The 21,563-nt window shown below is 40.9% G+C and overlaps 1 protein-coding gene across 4 annotated transcripts in view; it reads right to left on the minus strand.

The window, feature by feature from the left end:
• The window catches only part of recql4 (RecQ helicase-like 4), a 98,413-nt gene that overhangs the window by 35,085 nt on the left and 41,765 nt on the right, over positions 1–21,563 (minus strand). For all 4 annotated transcript variants that reach the window (XM_059971675.1, XM_059971674.1, XM_059971673.1 and 1 more), the window contains 2 exons: positions 15,946–16,074; positions 27–119 (listed from right to left, as the gene is read on the minus strand). In XM_059971675.1, coding sequence (XP_059827658.1) covers positions 27–119; positions 15,946–16,074 — 222 coding nt within the window. The remainder of the gene's footprint in view (positions 1–26; positions 120–15,945; positions 16,075–21,563) is intronic.

Consider the following 21,563-nt stretch of genomic DNA (forward strand, 5'->3'; position numbering starts at 1 on the left):
AGCAAAAAACTTCTTTACTCACATACCTGACAAAATTCTCATCACGGTTAATTCCTGGCCTGGTCTGAAAGACTGGTACCCAAGCTCCAAAAGGGCATCCTGAACCTCTGGCAGAGAAGCTGACAGGGAGAGTAAGAAACATCATTAAACTCTTAACACAGTGGCTACTGGTTAATTGGGACACATCAGGACTGGTCCATTTGGCCCAATTAATTGGCTGCCCCAATTAGCTAAAGTTTCATGGAAATAGTTAAAGATATATAAAAAAGACAAACTACCATTTAACTGAGTAACAAATTATGTATTTAAATGAAATACATAATGAATTAGAACACTACCAATACTACTGGTGGTAGTCCATTGTATCTAATGATGACTGGAAACCTGTGCTAGAGAGTTTTTAAATTGTAAAAGCCATTAGGGAAATTTCATTCTCTACACCTCAGAAGTCCAGGTCCAGTGTTACAAGTGTCACAACTCGGGTCTTCCCTGGTCGCAGTGAATGACCATGATTTCTTCTGAGCCTTGTCATGCCCCTCACTCTCCACAGAGCATTGCAAATCCACCTTCCTGGCTATCGGATCTCATGTAGATCTCATCTACCTAGTCTTATGGAACTGACTTCACATGCTAGGACAAGCATGTTCCTATGTGGTTCAAGACCTGCCAGCTACTCTCACCTGGTTTAGCCCACCTGTCGAAGCAGTATACCGGACTGTGGCCACTGTCTCATGCAAACAACTACTTGCAGCCACAGGTGAGAACTGAAAGTTCAGTGGGAACTAAAGGTAGCATTCAAGATGATTGTCGATACCTTCAAATTCTTCAGAGTTCTTAACTTCTTGAAGTACAGAAATCATTTCATTTTCACTCTCAGCCGTTTCTGGCATCTCCAAACCTCAATACTTGAAACCACAGTGAGCAAAACAGTTCTGAGTTGTCTTCCTGCCTATTTCTCACCAACTATCAGTGACAAAAATCACTGCTTTTTGAACACAAACACATGCAACTGACGCTATTTAAAAAACTGTTAACTTCAAGCACAGTATAGCTTCTAAACGCTACACAAATGTGGGCAACTGACACTAGTCAGAACCTGTTATGCAGATCTCTTGCCCCAATTAAGCAGCATAGTGTCAAAAAATAAATGAAGGAATCCTGGCAATTTTCTTGATTTGTTTTTGTTATGAGTTGTACCAAATGAGCGGCTGTCCCAATTAATCAATGGCCTAATAAACTGGAATCCACTGAATTAGACCATAAGGCTATAAGATATAGGATCAGATGTAGGCTATTCGGCCCCGAGTCTACTCTGCCATTCAATCATTCAATTCTTCCAGTCATTCCCCCTACCCTGCTTTCACCCTATGCCCTTTGATGCCCTGGCTAACCAAGAACCTATCTATCTCTGCCCTAAGTACACCCAATGATTTGGCTTCCACAGCTGCTCGTGGCAACAAATTCCACAGATCTACCACCCTCTGACTGAAGTAATTTCTCCGCACCTCCGTTCTAAATGGACGTCTTTCAAACCTGAAGTCATGCCCTCTTGTCCTAGAATTCCCTACCATGGGAAATAACTGTCAGCTGTCACTCAAGCTAGTAGGTTTCAGTCAACACACACCAAACCTAACTTGATATCTGTGTTGAGAGATGCCAGTTATAAAGATATAAATTAAAACGTCAGTAATTACAAAGTGTGGTCAAGGCTTGTAACATTGTGTAGCAGGTGTTCCTCAGACATTCTGGACAGTAAGTTTAGTATATGATTCATGCACTGATTCTCAACATGGGCCATATGGTCGTTTGGGCGGGGCGGGGGTGGTGGTGGTGGTGGGTGTGTGTGAGAGAGAGAGAGAGAGAGAGAGAGATCTCTCCCCCTCTCTGCTCCTGCTTGACCACGCACATATCACTGTGCGCATCCTGCAAGGCGACCCGCTGAACCCCGCTCTACATCCACCCCTAAATCACAAACTGCAGACTGGGTGAGGCTGTCTGCAGCAAGGCCAATTAGTGAGTATGCAGTATGCAGGAGGTTGTTTACCTTCCACTGACCTGTGCATATTATATTTATAAAACGTGATATGAAGGCTGCAGTTACTGCAGCGGGTCATCTGCCAGAAATGGCAAAACTACAGAGAGGTGAGAACGTATGACATCTACCACGAAAACCTCCATTAAATCCCTGATATTTATAAAACCTAAAGAAACAAAATACCTGATACATATTTTGAAAGGAAGTTCAATTTGCTTTTCTTGGTGAACTGGATAATTAGTGAAGTTCAAAGTTAGTTTCCTCAGCTCTGGGAGAAAGCAAAGTTGTTTTTAATTGGATTTCCCACCTCATATCTAGTTGAATGTAGTTTTAGTCAAGCTCTTCACCTTCTGAAGTTGTGAAAAGAGGTCATCTTTGATTATCTTTAACCAGTTTGCAACCAGATATTCAAAGATTTGCTAGTTTGCATCAGTTGCAAGGATTTCACTAAATACTCAGAGTAACAATATTAAGCACTTTTTCATTACTGGTTCGAAGAATATTATATATATTATAAATAAAGTATCCTACTCAGAGGTTCAAAATAGCTTTATTTTGCATATACACCTGCAATATTATATTTAACATATAATACCTATAATCAGTATCAACATAAATATTGACTAATAATTAGCACAGTTGACAAAAGCAGAACTTCAGCAACTAACAAAGACTATGGAGGCCACAGAGATAAATATCCAGTGCCTATAAAAATTATTCACCCATTCTCCTCTGAAAGTTTTCATGCTTTATTGTTTTACAACATTGAACCACAGTGGATCTAATTTGGCTTTTTTGACCCTGATCAACAGAAGGACTCTTTTGTGTCAAAGTGAAAACAGATTTCTACAAAGCGATCTAATTACAAGTATAAAACACAAAATAATTAATTGCATAAGTATTCATCCCCCCACACACCAAATCGTCACTAGTGCAGCCAATTGGTTTTATATTTCACATAATTAGTTAAATGGAGATCTGTTTTCAGAGACCTGTGTGCAGTCAAAGAGATACATTCGATTGTAGTAAAGATACACCTGTATCTGGAAGATCCAGCTGCTGGTGAGTCAGTATCCCAGCAAACCTACACCACGAAGACAAAATAATTCCGCGGAAAGGTTATTGAGAAGCACAGGTTTTGAGACGGATACAAAAAAGTTTCCAAGTCACTGAATATCCCTTGGAGTACAGTTAAGTCAGTTATTGAGAAATGGAAAGAATATGGCACAGCTGTAAGTCTGCCCAGAGCAAGTTGTCCTCAAAAACTGAGTGAATGTGCAAGAAGGGGACTAGTGAAGGAGGCCACAAGAGACCGTTGACTGCTCTGGAAGAGTTACAAGCTTCAGTAGCTGAGATGGAAGAGACTGCACATACAATGGTTGCCTGGGTGGTTCACCAGTTGTAGCTTGATGGGAGAGTGGCAAAGAGAAAGCCACTGTTGAAAAAAACTCACATGAACTCTTGGTTAGAATTTGCCTGAAGGCATGTGGGAAACTCTGAAGTCAACTGGAAGAAGGTTCTATGGTCTGATGAAACCAAAATTGAGCATTTTAGCCATCAGATTAAACACAACATTTGGCATAAGCCAAACACCACACATCATCCCTACCATGAAGCATGGTGGTGACTGCATCATGCTGTGGGGACGCTTCACTGCAGCAGGCTTTGGAAGGCTTGTAAAGGTGAATGCAGCAAAATACAGGGAAATCCTGAAGAAAAACCTGATGCAGTCCGCAAGAGAACTGTGTCTTGGTTAAAGATCTGTTTTCCAGCAAGACAATGATCCCCAGCATAAAGTCAAAGCTACTCAGTAATGGCTTAAAAACAACAAAGTTGTTAGCCTGGAGTGGCCAAATCAGAGTCCAAAACTCAATCCAATTGCAAATTTGAGGGCTGTTCACTCACAATCCCCATGCAATCTGACATAGCTTGAGCAGTTTTATAAAGAATGGGGAAAATTGCAGTGTCCAGATGTGCAAAGCTAATAAAGACCTATCCACACAGACTCAAGGCTGTAATTGCAGCCAAAAGTGCATCTACTAAATAATGACTTGAAGGGGTTGAATACTTACGCAGTCATTTATTTTGTGTTTTGTATTTGTAATTTAGATCACTTTGTAGAGATTTCTGTTTTCACTTTGACCACAAAAGTCTTTTTCTATTGATCAGTGTCAAAAAAAAAGCCAAATTAAATCCACTGTGATTCAATGTTACAAAACAATAAAACATGTAAAGGGGGTGAATACTTCTTAAAGGCTCTGTAAGTCACTTGGACCATGAGCAGAAAAAATATTGAGAACCACTAGTTTAATGTCATTTCCAGTGCACAAGTGTAAAGGAGAATGAAATAATTGTTACTCCTAATCTGATGCAGCACAAAATGAAAAAAAAACAGTAAGATAAAGAACACAATATTAAAAACACAACAAATATAAATACATAAGACAGTGTATATACAAGTGGATCTTATGTTCATAAAGTGATGCTAAACATAACAGTGCCTGTCCATGAGTGACTTTCACAGAAAATGATAAAATAGTGTGGTGGGATGGGTTAGTGGGTGGAAGTGTCAATTAGCCTTACTGCTTCGGGAAAGTAACTGGTTTTCAGTCTGGTTTAAAGTTCTCAGGCTGTTTCCAAGATACCTATACGTTTTCAAATATTTAATAAAAACATCAAACATCTTGCTCCTTACGTGAAAATTATAGAGACTCCATGTAATGACATAGTTACAGGATATAAAATGCATGGGGAATTAACAGACGACTAATAATAGACAATAGACAATAGGTGCAGAAGTAGACCATTCGGCCCCTCGAGTCTGCACAGCCATTCTGAGATCATGGCTGATCATTCACTATCAATACCCAGTCCCTGCCTTGTCCCCATATCCCTTGATTCCCCTATCCATCAGATATCTATCCAGCTCCTTCTTGAAAGCATAATGAAAGGGAATTTCTGCAACTTGGCCCTTAGGCCCACCAAGACTGCGCCAATTATAACTAATCATTAAGACCATAACACCATGGCATAGTAGCAGTATTAGGCCATTCAGCCCATTGAGTCTGCTCTGTCATTCCACCATAGCTGATTTATTATCCCCCTCAACCACATTCTCCTGCTTTCTTCCTGTAACTTTTGACTCCCAACTAATCAAGAACATATCAACCTCCATTTTAAGTTTACCAATGACTTGGCCTCCACTGCTGTCTACAGCAATGAATTCCACAGATTCGCACCCTCTAGCTAATGAAATTCCTCCCCAGATCTGTTCTAAATGGACATCCCTCTATTCTGAGACTCTAGGCCCCCACTACAGGAAACATCTTCTCCACGTCCATTCTATTTAGGCCTTTCAATATTCAATAGGTTTTAATAAGATCCCCCCTCATTCTTCTAAACTGCAGCAAGTACAGGCCCAGACACTCCAAACACTCCTCATACATTAACCCTTTCATTCCTAGGATCATTTCGTGAACATTCTCTGGACTCCCTCCAAGTACCTCCAGTACTTTTTTTTTAAAGGGCCCAAGGCTGCTCATAATACTCCGTGTATTTATTCCATCACACTAATCCCATTGATCCTTCTCACATTCTCATCAATTCCTCCCAGACTCTAATACTCACCTACACACCGGAGGTAATTCACAGCACCCAATTAACCTACCTATGGGGGGTGGGAAGAGTGCATGCAAGGCAGCTAGTGGCTAACATAATGATTTACGGTGTCAGTGATCAGCAATCCAGGTTCAATTCCAAATGCTGTCTTTAAGGAGTCTGTATATTTTCCCCATTTCCTCTGGTTTGATTCCACATTCCAAAGACATACAGGTTAAGGTTAGTAAGTTGTGGGCATGCTATGTTGGTTCTGGAAGCAAGGTGATACTTTCAGGCTGCCCCAAGCACATCTTGGACTGTACACATGTGACAAAAAAATCTAATCTTTACCAACCTGTCCATCTTTGGGATGTGGCAACAAACCACAGCATTTGAAAAAAACACATACAGTCAGAAAGTGAATGTGTAAAGTTCACACAGACAGTTCAAAATGACAATTGATCCCATGTCTCTGGCACTGTGAAGTCGTGGTTTTATTAGCTGTGCCATTGTACTGCCCAATCTTAACAGCTCCTGAGGTGGGATTGGCCAGCACTGCAGTTACTTCTCATTAAAGCCTCCATTTATAAAACCAAGCTGAAGAGAAGACAGCTGGGGTGTGCTGTGTAGCTAATATTTCAGTATTAGTTCAGTAATCTTGCAATTGTCTTCTCCAGGAAACAGAGTCCACCTCTGCACTTAAGCTGCTGTTGTTAGTGGAACAAGTCAGACTCACATTCCCAGCCCTGCTGTTTTTCTTCCAATTACGCTAGTGTTCTGAAGTTACTAAATATAACAGTGGCAATAAGGTATTTTTAAAACAAGCCTGAGATGGCTATTGGCCAGTTGAAGATCAGCGAAGTTCGAGTGTCGTGTGATCACACTGCAGTGCAATGACGCGTGCAATTCACACATTAACCCATAATGAATTATTTAAATGAACAAGAATGCTTAATCAACCAAAAAATATATAAACATACATACAAGATAACTCAAATATTACAGAGGCAGTGGATACAACGACACTGAGTTATGGTCTGTAGGGTGGGAAGGGTTGGAAAGAGAACTGCAGCAACTGGAAGCTGACACTCTCCATATTTCTGATTGAGGAAGTGAGACCATCTATTTCTCCCAGCACAGTCTGCTTACAAACTCCAGACTAATCTTTCAGAGCAAATCTACTACTTAACCTCATTCAGTCAGTGACGACACCAGGATTTAGTCCCTGAGCTTCCTGTGCTTTAGGAAGTGGATTTTGAATTTAAAATAAACATAATTAATGAGACAGAAGTGTGTTTGAAACAATTGCACTTGAATAATAAACACAGGATTTTGGAAATCCACAGTAACACAAACAAACTGCTAGAGGAACTTCACAGGTCAGGCAGCATCGATGGAAGGGAATGAACAGCTGATGTTTCGGGCTGAGGGCCCTATCAGGTGAGCTAGGGGTGTGTACAGCTATTAAAGCGTCAGCTGTAAGATCAGGGTTCAATTCCTGCTGCCGTCTGTACACAGTCTGTACATTTTCCTCCTGGTGCTCCAGTTTCTTTTCACATTCCAAAGAACATAATAACATAAGCAATAGGAGCAGGAGTAGGCCATTCGGCCGATCGAGCCTGCCCTGCCATTCGATAAGATCATGTCTGATCTGTCTGTAAACTCAGCTCCATCTACCTGCCTTTTCCCCATCACCCTTAATTCCCTATGTAAAAATCTATCTAACTGTATCTTACATATATTTAGTGAAGAAGCCTCAACTGCTTTCCTGGGCAGAGAATTCCACAGATTCACCACTCTCTGGGAAAAGGTTTCTCCTCATCTCCATCCTAAATCTTCTCCCCTGAATCTTGAGGCAATGTCCCTTATTTTTAGTCTCACCTAGCAATGGAAACAACTTTCCTACTTCTATCTTACCTATCCCTTTCAAAATTTGTATGTTTCTATAAGATCCCCTCTCATTCTTCTGAACTCCAGAGTACAGTCACAGGCAACTCAATCTCTCCTCATAGGTTAACCCCTTCATCCCTGGAATCAACCTGGTGAACCTCCTCTGCACTGCCTCCAAAGCCAGTATATCCTTTCTCAAGTATGGAGACCAGAACTGCACACAGTACTCTAGGTGCGGCCTCACCAGTGCCCTGTATAGTAGCAGTATGACCTCCCTGCTCTTGAATTCAATCCCTCTAGTAAAGAAGGCCAACATTCCATTTCCCTTCTTAATAACCTGTTGTAACTGCAAGCCAACTTTTTGCAATTCATGCACAAGCACTCCCAAGTCCCTCTGCACAACAGCATGCTGCAATCTTTCACTATTTATATAATAATCTGCTCTTCTATTATTCCTTCCAAAGTGGATGATCTCGCATTTACCAATGTTATATTCCATCTGCCAGACCTTGGCCCACTCACTTAACCTATCTATATCCCTCTGCAGGCTCTCCACATCCTCTGTACAATTTGCTTTTCCACTCAGTTTAGTGTCATCAGCAAATTTTGCTGTGCTACACTCAGTCCCCTCTTCCAAATCATCAATGTAAATGGTAAACAGCTGTGAGTCCAGCACTGACCCCTGCAGCACCCCACTCACCACTGACTGCCAACCAGAGAAACACCCATTTATACCAACTCTCTGCCTTCCAATGGTTAATCAATCCCCTATCCATACCAATACACTTCCTCCGACTCCATGCATCCGTATCTTATTTATAAGTCTCTTGAGCGGCACCTTATCGAACACCTTCTGGAAATCCAAGTATATGACATCCACCTGTTCCCCTCAATCCATTGCACTCATGTCCTCAAAGAACTCCAGTAAGTTTGTGAAACAGGACCTGCTCTTTTTGAATCCATGCTGCATCTGTCTAATGGAACCACTCCTTTCTAGATGCTTCACTATTTCTTCCTTAATGACAACTTCAAGCATTTTCCCGTCTACAGATGTTAAGCTAACTGGCCTATAGATGCCCATCTTTTGCCTACATCCTTTTTTAAAAAGTGGCATGACATTTGCTGTCTTCCAGTCTGCTGGGACCATATAACAATATAACAATTACAGCACGGAAACAAGCCATCTCGGCCCTTCTAGTCCATGCCAAGCGCTTAATCTCACCAAGTCCCACTGACCCGCACTCAGCCCATAACCCTCCATTCCTTTCCTGTCCATATACCTATCCAATTTTTTTTTTTTTTAAATGACAATATTGAACCTGCATCTACCACTTCTACTGGAAACTTGTTCCACACAGCTACTACTCTCTGAGTAAAGTTCTCCCTTGTGTTACCCCTAAACTTTTGCCCCTTAACTCTCAACTCATGTCCTCTTGTTTGAATCTCTCTTACTCTCAATGGAAAAAGCCTATCCACGTCAACTCGATCTATTTTAAATACTTCTATCAAGTCCCCCCTCAACCTTCTACACTCCAAAGAATAAAGACCTAACTTGTTCAACTTAGGTGCTGAAACCCAGATAACATTCTAGTAAATCTTCTCTGTACTCTCTCTATTTTGTTGACATCTTTCCTATAATTCGGTGACCAGAACTGTACACAATACTCCAAATTCGGCCTTACCAATGCCTTGTACAATTTTAACATTACATCCCAACTCCTATACTCAATGCTTTGATTTATAAAGGCCAGCATACCAAAAGCTTTCTTCACCACCCTATCCACATGAGATTCCACCTTCAGGGAACTATGTACCATTATTCCTAAATGACTCTGTTCTACTGCATTCCCCAATACCCTACCATTTACCATGTATGTACTATTTTGATCAGTCCTACCAAAATGTAGCACCTCACACTTATCAGCATTAAAATCCATCTGCCATTTTTCAGCCCACTCTTCTAACTGGCCTGGCCTAATCTCTCTGCAAGCTTTGAAAACCTCCTTCATTATCCACAACACCACCTATCTTAGTATCAGCTGCATACTTACTAATCCAATTTACCACCCCATCATCCAGATCATTAGTGTATATGACTAACAACATTGGACCCAGTACAGATCCCTGAGGCACACCACTAGTTACCAGCCTCCAACCTGACAAAGTTATCCACCACCACTCTCTGGCATCTCTCACCCAGCCACTGTTGAATTCATTTTACTACTTCAATATTAATACCTAATGATTGAACCTTCCTAACTAACCTTCCGTGCAGAACCTCGTCAAAGGCCTTACTGAAGTCCACATAGACAACATCCACTGCTTTACCCTCATCAACTTTCCTAGTAACCTCTTCAAAAAATTCAATAAGATTTGTCAAACATGACCTTCCACGCACAAATCCATGCTGACTGTTCCTAATCAGACCCTGTCTATCCAGATAATTATATATACCATCTCTAAGAATACTTTCCATTAATTTACTCACCACTGACGTCAAACTTACAGACCGATAATTGCTAGGTTTACTCTTAGAACTCTTTTTAAACAATGGAACCACATGAGCAATACAGCAATCCTCCGGCACCATCCTCATTTCTAATGACATTTGAAATACTTCTGTCAGAGCACCTGCTATTTCTACACTAACTTCCCTCAAGGTCTCAGGCAATATCCTGTCAGAACCCGGAGCCTTATCCACTTTTATATTCTTTAAAAGTGCCAGTACTTCCTCTTCTTTAATCACCATAGTTTCCATAAGTACCTTACGTTTCCCTTACCTTACACAATTCAATATCCTTCTCATTAGTGAATACCGATGAAAATAAATCGTTCAAAATCTCCTCCAAGTCTTCTGGCTCCACACATAGCTGTCCTCTCTGATTTTCTAAGGAACTAATTTTATCCCTCACTATCCTTTCGCTATTAATATAACTGTAGAAACCCTTTGGATTTATTTTCACCTTACTTGTCAAAGCAACCTCATATCTTCTTTTAGCTTTTCTAATTTCTTTCTTAAGATTCTTTTTACATTCTTTATATTCCTTGAGCACCTCATTTACTCCATGCTGCCTATATTTATTGTAGATCTCTCTCTTTTTCTGAACCAAGTTTCCAATATCCCTTGAAAACCTTGGCTCTCTCCAACTTTTAACCTTTCCTTTTAACCTAACATGAACATTAAGATTCTGTACCATCAAAATTTCACCTTTAAATGACCTCCATTTCTCTATTACATCCTTCCCATAAAACAAATTGTCCCAATCCACTCCATTCGCATCTCCTCAAAGTTAGCCTTTCTCCAATCAAAAATCTCAACCCTGGGTCCAGACCTATCCTTCTCCATAATTATATTTAAACTAATGGCATTGTGATCACTGGACCTAAATTGCTCCCCAACATAATCGATATGTGGAAAATTAAAATCTCCCACATAACCCTGTGCTTACTACAAATATCTGCTATCTCCTTACAAATTTGCTCCTCCAATTCTCGCTCCCATTAGATGATCTATAATACACTCCTATAACTGTTACTACGCCTTTCCCATTCCTCAATTCTCCCCAAATATTCTCCCTAGACGAGCCCTCTAATCTATCCTGACAAAGCACCGCTGTAATATTTTCTCTGACAAGCAATGCAACACCTCCCCCTCTTGCCCCTCCATTTCTATCATACCTGAAGCAACAAAATCCAGGAATATTTAGTTGCCAATCACACCCCTCCTGCAACCATGTTTCACTAATAGTTACAACATCATATTTCCAGGTATCAATCCATGCTCTAAACTCATCCACCTTTCTTACAATGCTCCTAGCATTAAAATAAATGCATTTAATAAATTCTCCATCTCTTACTCTCTTTTATTCCTAACGGTGCAAAGAACTTTACTATCTTCTTTTTCTTCCTTCTCCCCTACATCTTCGGTCTGAGTGCTCCCCTTCTCTATCACCTGCCTATCCTCCCTCACACACTGTCTACAAGCTTTCTCTATTTGTGAATTAACCTCCTCTCTCCTAGTCTCTTCAATTTGATTCCCACCCCCCAACCATTCTAGTTTAAAGTCTCCCCAGTAGCTTTAGCAAATCTCCCCGCCAGGATATTGGTCCCCCTAGGATTCAAGTGCAACCCGTCCTTTTTGTACAGGTCACACCTGCCCCAAAAGAGGTCCCAATGATCCAGAAACTTGAATCCCTGCCCCTTGCTCCAATCCCTTAGCCACGCATTTATCCTCGACCTCATTCCATTCCTACTCTCACTGTCATGTGGCACAGGCAGTAATCCCGAGATTAATACCTTTGCGGTCCTTCTTCTCAACTCCCTTCCTAACACCCTATATTCTCCTTTCAGGACCTCTTCCCTACCAATGTCATCGGTACCTATATGTACCATGACCTCTGGCTCCTCACCATCCCGTTTCAGGATATCTTGGACGCAATCAGAAACATCCTGGACCCTGGCACCAAGGAGGCAAACTACCATCTGGGTCTCCTGACTGCGTCCACAGAATCACCTGTCTGACCCCCTAACTATAGAGTCACCTATTACCACTGCCTTCCTCTTCCTTTCCCTACCCTTCCGAGCTGCAGGGCCGGACTCTGTGCCAGAGACACGTGACCTGCCTAGAGTCTAGAGAATTTTGGTAAATGATTACCAACTCGTCTACTATAACCTCTGTCAATTCCCTCAGCACCCTGGGATGCACCCCATCAGAACCAGGGGACTTCGCTACCTTCAGGCATTACTATCTCTTTAGTGACAGTGATTTTATCAAGGTCCTCACCTCCCATTTCGTCCATAACATTGTTCTTTGGTATATTAGACGTGTCCTCCACCGTGTAGACTGACACAAAACAGTCATTCAATGCCTCAGCCATTTCCTTATCACCCAATATCAATTTTCCCTTCTCGTCTTCCAAGGGACCTACGTTGACTTTAGCCACCCTCTTCCGCTTTATATATATGCTTTCTGTGCTAATTTACTTCCATACTCTATCTCCCCTTTCCTTATTTGTTTAGTTGTTCTTTGTTGCTTTTTAAAGTTTTCCCAATCCTCTAGTCTCCCACCACTCTTCGCAACTTTGTACACATGAGCTTTTAATTTGATACTATCTTTTATTTCCTTAGTTATCCAAGGCTGGTTCTCCCCACACATACAGTCCTTACTTTTGACTGGGATATACTTTTTATGAGCACTGTGAAAAATCTCTGTGAAAGTATTCCACTGTTCCTCAACTGTCATACCAATGGGAGCCTGTGCTCCCAATCCACATTAACCAACTCCTCTCTCATCTTGTTGAGGTCTTCCTTGTTCAAGCATAATACACTAGTTTTAGATCTATTTCATCCTCCATCTGTATACAATATTCAATTATACTATGATCATTCTTTCAAAGAGGATCCCTGACTGCAAGATCGTTAATTTACCTGTCTAATTGCACAGGACTCGATCCAAGATAGTATTTTCCCTTGTAGGTTCACTAACATACTGCTCAAGAAAGCCATCACAGATGCATTCTATGAAGTCCTCCTCAAGACCTCCTTGACCAACCTGATTCACCCAATCTATGAGGAAGTTAAAATCCCCCAAGACAACTGCCGTTCTGCTTTTACAAGCTTCAGTTATTTCTTGATTATATAATCACCTCTACCACTGCAATATTTTGTGGCCTGTTGACAATTCCCACCAGTGATTTTTTTCCCTTTACTATTCTTAATCTCTATTCAAATGCACTCAACATTCTGCTCCGTAGATCTTGTATCGTCTCTCACAATCGCCCTGATCTCATCCTTAATTAAGAGCGCCACCCCACCTCCTTTGCGTTCCTGTCTATCTTTCTGTATTACCTGATACCTTTGGATATTTAATTCCAGTCATCTCCACTTTGCAACCAGGTTTCTGTAATGGCCACTAAATCATATGCCTTTGTACTGATCTGTGCCACAAGTTCACTAACCTTGCTTTTAATAGTACGGGCATTTAGATAAAGTGCCCTTGTACTCACTGTCCTTTGAGAATCTAGGGACCCATGTGATTTTTGTGTTTTACTTTTATGCACTCTACTCTTACCTTATTCTTCACTAACTCTAGCTTTGGTCTCTGCATCACTTCCCTCTTCTTTTCTGTGTTGGTTCCCATCCCCCTGCCATATTAATTTAAAACTTTCCCAACAGCACCAACAAACAATCTCCCTAGGACATTGATCCCGGCCCTGCCCAGATGTAGACTGTCGGATGATACTGGTCCCACCTCCCCCAGAAATGTTTCCAATGCCCCAAGAATCTAAAACCCTCCCTGCTGCACCACCTCTCAAGCCACATATTCATTCTCGTTATCCCGCTATTCCAAATTTGGCTATCATGTGGCACCAGTAATAATCCTGAGATTATTACCTTTGAGGTCCTACTCTTTATCTCCTAGCTCCCTAAATTCAGCTTGTAGAACCTCATCTCGCTTTCTTCCTATATATTTAGTATCTACGTGCACCACGACAAGCTGGCTGCTCACTCTCCCCTTTCAGAATACCCTTCAGCCTCTCTGAGATATCTCTGACCCTTGTACCCGGGAGGCAATACACCATATAGGAGTCCCATTTGCAGCCAGAGAAACTCCTCTCTATTCCCCTTACCATGGAATCCCCTACCACAACTTCTCCGCCACTCTTTTCCTTGCCCTCATGCACAGTAGAGCCACCCATGGTGCCATGACCCTGGCTACTGCTGCCTTCACCTGATGAGCCATCTCCCCCAACAGACTCCAAAGTGGTATATCTGTTTTGGAAGGAGATGACCACAGAAGACTCCTGTACTACTTTCCTGCTACTACTCTTCCTGTTGGTCACCCATTCCCTACCTTTCCTTAGATCCTTAAACTGCGGTGTGACCAACTCACTAAATGTGCTATCCACAACATTTTCAGGATCTCGGATATAGTTAGGGTTAGTGAGTTCTGGGCATTGGCAAGTGAAGAATTGCAAACCTTGCAAGCTGCCCAGCACAATCCTCATTGATTTGATTAAATGCAAACAATGCATTTCAGTGTTTCGACATACTTGTGACAAAATAAAGCCTTTTGCCTATAAATCAAAAGGTAGTTTTATCAAAGCCTGTTGATGCTTTGGAAGGAGCTGAGGAAAGATTCCCTCATCATAATTTAACCAGTATCTTCATTAAATGATACAGCATTTGCTGTAGTCTGAATTACTATTGCATAACTATTGAATGTAATATCCTGGCCACATTTAAACCAACACTAACCATCACACAAATACTGTAAATCAGCCAGATTGTACAATTCAGAGTTAGGATTTTCCACATTTGCACAAGGTTCATAGGCACCATCTGGGAAGGAATTTACAGGGTAGGGCTTGAACAATGAATGGAAGGTCCTTGGAGAATGTTATGGAACAGAGGAACCAAGATGTACAAGTGCATAGTTCACTGAAAACAGCATCAGAGGTAGAAGGGGTAGTCTGGTACATTGGCCTTCATCAGTCTGGGCAATGAGAATAGGAGCTGGAAAATTATGTTGCAGCTGCACAACACACTGATGAGGCTGCACTTGGAACACAGTGTACATTTTCAGCCTGTTATAGGTAAAATGTTATCAAATCAGAAAGATGCTGAAAAGGGAGCTAGGGCTTTACTCTCTGGAGAGAAGAAGGATGAGAGGAGACATGATAGAAATATACAAGATATTAAGAGGAATAGATAGAGTGGACAGCCAGCGCCTCTTCCCCAGGGCACCACTGCTCAATACAAGAGGACATGGCTTTAAGGTAAGGGGAGGGAAGTTCAAGGGGGATATTAGAGGAAGGTTTTTCACTCAGAGAGTGGTTGGTGCATGGAATGCACTGCCTGAGTCAGTGGTGGAGGCAGATACACTAGTGAAATTTAAGAGACTACTAGACAGGTACATGTTAGAATTTAAGGTGGAGGGGTATATGGGAGGAAGGGTTTAAGGGTCAGCACAACATTGTGGGCCAAAGGGCCTGTACTGTGCTGTAGTGTTCTATGTTCTAGATCTACATGGATATTGTCTGAACTTGGGAGCCTAAGTTACAAGGAGAGGTTGAGTAGACCAGAACCTGGAACTTGGAAGACTGAAGGGTGAACTGAAAGATTGTGAGGGACACAGGTAGGGTGACAGCACAGTCTTTTTCAAGAGAAAGTGGCAGGGTGCTAAACACAAGAGGGCATAGGTTTAAGATTAGAGGCAAGGGATTTAAAAGGGACATCAGGGCCAGCTTCTTCACGCAAAGGGTGGTGCCTATATGGAATGAGCTACCAGCAATAACAGTTGAGGCAGGTACATTAGCAATGTTTAAAAGCCATTGAGATAAGTATAGGAATTTAGAGGGCTATGGGCCAAACCTTGACTGCTTCCAAGCCATACGACTCTATACTTCATTTAGATGTCATACCTATAACATTTCCATCGTCTCCTCGACTGTACAAAGGTTCCACAGCTGGTGGAGCTTCTGACTGTTCAAATGAGGGACAAATGGTGTTCAAGATCACCTCAGCAGCTGGCTCCTCTAGAGCAGAGATACCTGCAATGAAAATATAACTTATACTCATGCCCGTGTCACAGCTTTATGACAAAGATTCTACATTATGCAAGAACTGAATATGCTGGAAACACACAGCAGGTCTGGTAGCACCTGTGGAAAGGGAGACGAGGTTAAAATGGAAACACAAGAGACTGCAGATGCTGGAATCTGGAGCAACAAACAGAACATTCCAGCACAGTACAGGCCCTTCAGACCACAATATCATGCTGACCCTTTAATCTACGCTAGATAAAGCTAATCCTTCCCTCCTATCTATTCCTTCAAAAGTGTTGCTCCTCCAACTTGAGTGCGGCCTCATCGTGGTAGTAGAGGAGGCCTTGGACTGACATGTCGGAGTGGGAATAGGAAGGAATTAAAATGGGTGGTCACTTTTTCTGGCAGATAGAATGTGGGTGCTCGGCAAAGTGGTCTCCCAATCTCCGTCAGGTCTCACCAATACACAGGAGGCCACACCAGGGCACCAGATACAGTCGATGACCCAAAAAGACACACAGGAGAAGTGTTGTCTCACCTGGAAAGACTGCTTGATATCTAACTATTTATATAAACCTTTTTTTTTATTGGTGTGGAATGCCGTTTCAAGAATACAGAATAATCACCTTTAATGTGAAAGAGTTACAGAAACCAATCAAAAGGAGTAAGGCTATAGCTAAAATGAAGAGAGAAAAGCAAGATATAATTTTTTGGCAAGAAACTCACCTTTTAAAGATAAACATGAGAAGTTACGCAAAATGGGATTTAAAAATTGTTATTACTCTTCTTTTGAGAGGGGAAACACTATATTAATCTCAAATAAAGTAAATTTCTGGTTTTCCTCACAGATTACAGACAAAGAAGGGCATTATTTACTGGTGAAGGATTTTATTGATCATAATGAAGTTACTCTACTGAATGTTTACAGACCACCAGGAAATGATAAAACAGCTGATTAAGAAGGTTTTTAATGATAGCTATGGAAACATCTGGTGCAGTGATGTGGGGGGCGGGGACTGGAATATTCAATTACATCCTTCCCTGGACTCCTCCAATAGAACAAAAAAGATAAACCAGAAACATTACATGTCAAGAAACCGCTCAAAGAAATAGACATGACAGATATATGGTGAGAGTTACATCCACTTGATAGATGGTTCACCTTTTTTTCTCACCCCCACTCTGTGTACTCGAGAATAGATTTTTTTTAATGTTTAGTTCAGAGAAACACAGGATTATAAAATGCGATATAGGGGTATCCGATATCTCTGACCACGCAGGGGTTTACTTAACATTACATTTAGACAACAAACCCAAAGGTACCTTGTCTTTTGAATGCCAGTCTTACCAGTCTTTTGAATGATCCTCTATGTTTAAAATAACTAAAGAAAGAGTTTGAAGATTATATGATATATAATGATAATGGAATGGTGTCCCCAGCACTCTGTGGGATGCTGTTATTAGGGGTAAACTCATGAAGTGGTCAGCTCAGAAGAAAAAGGAAAAAGAGGAACAAATCACGGATCTGATTGAAAACTTAGTTTTTGGAGAGTAAGCATATGGAGTATAATGACAGTAATGTCTTGAATCAAATTTTGGATACAAAACAAATTCTAAATAATATTTATCAAAGTGAAGTTGAGAAGAGAGTCAAGTTTGTTAAACAAAATTTCTATGAGAATGGTCCCAAATCTATTAAATTATTTGCATGGAGAATACGTGAACAACAGGCTGAGAGATCTATACAGAAGGTGAAAGACCCCCAGACTAATAAGATGCTTCATAAATTGGAAGACATTCAAAAATCTTTCGACGTGTACTACACAATGTTATACACTCAGCCCAAAGCTGCAGAGTTAGCAGACATATCTAATTTCTTAACGTCTTTAGATTTACCATCAGTAGGAACAGAGCAAAATAGATGAATAACTCAGGAGATAGCAGAGGAAGAAATAGGTAAGGCTATATCAGCATTAAAAACAAATAAAATCTCAGGTGCTGATGGCTATCCAGCAGAATGGTACAAAACTTTCAGAGAGATAATAATACCAATACTTAAGAAATGTTTTAATTATGTTCTCGGAGGAGGGGAGACTCCATTATCCTGGAATCAAGAAATAATTTCAGTAATTCCTCAAAGTGGTAAGGATTGGACTGAATGCAGTTCCTATAGGCCCATATCGGTTCTAAAAATAGTTTATAGATTATTTGCATCAATATTAGTAAAAAGATTGGAAAATATAATTCCAGATCTAACTGACACAGATCAAACCGGTTTTGTAAAAAGTAGGCAAATCCAGGACAATGTGAGACGGGCCCTTCATCTCATTGACCATATGAGCAATGATAACCTGGAATCTGTCGTTATTAGCCTTGATGCTAAAAAGGCCTTTGACTTGGTACGATGGGAATATCTCTTCTTGGTACTTAAGCTGTTTGGGCTTTAATAATCAGGTAGTTGGATGTCTGAAATCTTTATATTCTTCCCCTACAGCCAGAATTAAAATAAATGGGAATTTATCTAAAACAATATTTTTTGAAAGGGGATGTCGACAAGAGTGCCCTTTAAGCCCCACGCTTCTCGCTCTTTTTATCGAGCGATTGGCCCAGGCAATCAGAGAAGACAAGATTATAACAGGCGTACTGACCAGAGATACAGAATATAAGATTTGTTTATATGCGGGTGACATTCTCGTGACTCTTACCAATCCCAATGCAGGTTTGCCTAAATGATTATCCCTGCTGAAAGGATTTGGTTCCTACTCTGGCTATAAATTAAACTTACATAAAACCCAAACTTTAAATTTTAATTACGAACCACAAGAAAACATTTACAGAATGAGTAAATTCAAACGCAAAGGTAATATTATTAAATACTTAGGAGTGCAAATACCTGAAGACTTGTCTACTATCTATGAACATAATTATATTCCCATAACATTTGATATTAAGGCAGACTTAAATAGATGGTCATTGCTGCAATGAATATGTATAATCAAATAGAAGCCATAAAGATGAATTTATTGCCTAGATTGCTCCTTCGTTTTCAATCATTGCCTGTTGAAGTACCTTTTAAGCAATTTAATGAATGGAAAAGAGTGATTTCAACATTTATTTAGGGAAAACAGAAACCAAGAATTAGATTTCAGACATTACAGCTGCCTAAGGATATAAGAGGATTTGCGGTGCCTTGCTTTGAAGACTTATAGAGCAACAGAGCTGTGCAGTCTGGTCTGTTGGTGTGACCCTAATTGTGAGGCAAAGGGGAAGGATTTAGAACAAAGTCTAATAAATATCCCTCTCCAATTTTTACTGGGGGATAAAACACTCCCAAAGAAGCATTTAAATAAACTGACTAAGTGGACAACAGTCCCTCTAAACATCTGGTATGAAGAATTTAAAGACCTAAAATTGGAAAGAAATATAAGAATACTACGCTGGGTGGCACATGACACAGAATTCCTTCCAGCACAATTGGATGGTAGATTTACACATTGGACAAGTAAGGGAATCACCTCATACTGTACAATATCCTCCATTAAGGGTTTGGAGTCCTTTCAGCAACTCACAGAAACATATCACTTAGAGAAACAACACTTTTTTAGATATCTTCAACTAAGACAATATTTTAATGATAATATTAAAACTATTGGAGAGAAAGGGTTAAGTCTGATTAATATATTCATTGATGTGTATAAAGGAAATATTAAAAAGAAACTGATAACCAGGATTTACTCGATTTTACAATCCAACAGGGGTCTCTCCACAATATATGTTAAATCAAAATGGGAGAAAGAAGCCAACATAACACTGACAGATTGGCTAAACCGGGGGTCGGCAACCCGCGGCTCCGGAGCCACATGTGGCTCTTTTACATCTGTGCTGCGGCTCCCTGTTGCTTTGGGAAATAATTGGTTGTGGCGACCCTTTTCCTGGCACATCCGAACCGACTCACAATTAGATAGCCTACGGGGGTTTGCGAGCACAGAGCTTTGGAGCCTCTGCGCCATGGGCGGCAGGTTGAGGGAGGCTTAAAAGTGAGGCTGAAGATTTCGAATAAAGTTTTTTCCTTTGACTGCAGTTACCGACTCCGTGTCGTAATTTTAGCGCTGTGTGTAGCACACCGCTACATGGTCAGTATTTAATTAAAATGTATTTTATGTTAGTTTGTTAGTTTTTGAAATGTAATTCTAAATTTGAAGATTATGGTGATCTTGTACAATCTAAATAAGACGTTGTGGCGACCCATTTCCTGACACATCCGAACCGGCTCACAATTAGCCAGCGTTCAGGCTAAGGGAGATAGCCTACGGGGTTTTGTGAGTACGTGTCTTTTGCAGCATCTGCGCCCATGGGGGGCGGGTTGAGGGAGGCTTAAAAGCAAGGCTGTTTAGTTCGAATAAAGCTATCTTTGACTGCAGTTTACTGACTGCGTGTAGCACACTGCTACAACGTGTTTTTATCGCTGGCTGTCCAGAGGGGAGGTGCTGAAACGCTTTGTCGCGTGTCTGGAAGAAGTGAAAACTTTCCTGGGCAGCAAAGGGCTCAACTTTCCTGAGCTGGAACAGCCAGAGTGACTGGAAAAGCTACACTTCATGGTAGACATGACAGCGCACCTGAACACAGCTCTTCAACGGGGTAAGGACGTACAGCCCTGCACATGTTGGAGGATGTTTTGGCATTCGAGCGCAAGTTGACGTTGCTTGCCAGAGATTTACAGAAAGGCACGTTGTCTCACTTTCCCAATTTGAGAGAGTTCAAACAAGGTTGCGACATGATAAATTCGGAGTATTTACATTCTGCAATCATCGCAATGCAAACATCGTTTGGGAAACGCTTCTGTGAGTTCAGAGAGGAAAAAAACACATTATCCTTCCCGGTCACTCCCCTAAGCATCGATCCATCCCTACTGAATACGACTGCATTGTCAGGTGTGAGTCAACCTGAACAAGTATGATAAATATTTTAATTGCCTATTATTTTACGTATATTCATATGTTTTCATTGTTCAGTGAAATAGTCCTTTCATTTTTCAGGTTGACAGCTGGCTGACGTTATTTTTGGTTTGCTGCTGGCGGCAAATTTAAGTTTGGCGTTTTTCATAAGTACAAGAAGGACTCAAATAGACGTTGAGTATTTTACTTAAAAGTAACCTTCAACCCAACGTCTTTTTTTCGGAGTTCAAAATGTTTTTGTTGCATGCAGAAATGTAATTTCGTTTTCTCTGCAGGAGTTCATCAATTTCATAAATGCAACACATTATAGTTTGTTTATACATAGCATAAAGGCAAAACAAAACGTTGTATGCAGTGTTATTTCATTATAAATGTCAAACGGGTTTTGCGGCTCCCAGTGTTTTCTTTTCTGTGGGAAACGGGTTCAAGTGGCTCTTTCAGTGGTAAAGGTTGCTGACCCCTGGGCTAAACATATGCAAAACACATTCGACTACTTCAAGCTCAGGCCTGTGGAGGGAATTCACCTGGAAGAATACCTTA

Source organism: Hypanus sabinus, chromosome 6 (genome assembly GCF_030144855.1).
Source record: "Hypanus sabinus isolate sHypSab1 chromosome 6, sHypSab1.hap1, whole genome shotgun sequence".
Classification (NCBI taxonomy): domain Eukaryota; kingdom Metazoa; phylum Chordata; class Chondrichthyes; order Myliobatiformes; family Dasyatidae; genus Hypanus; species Hypanus sabinus.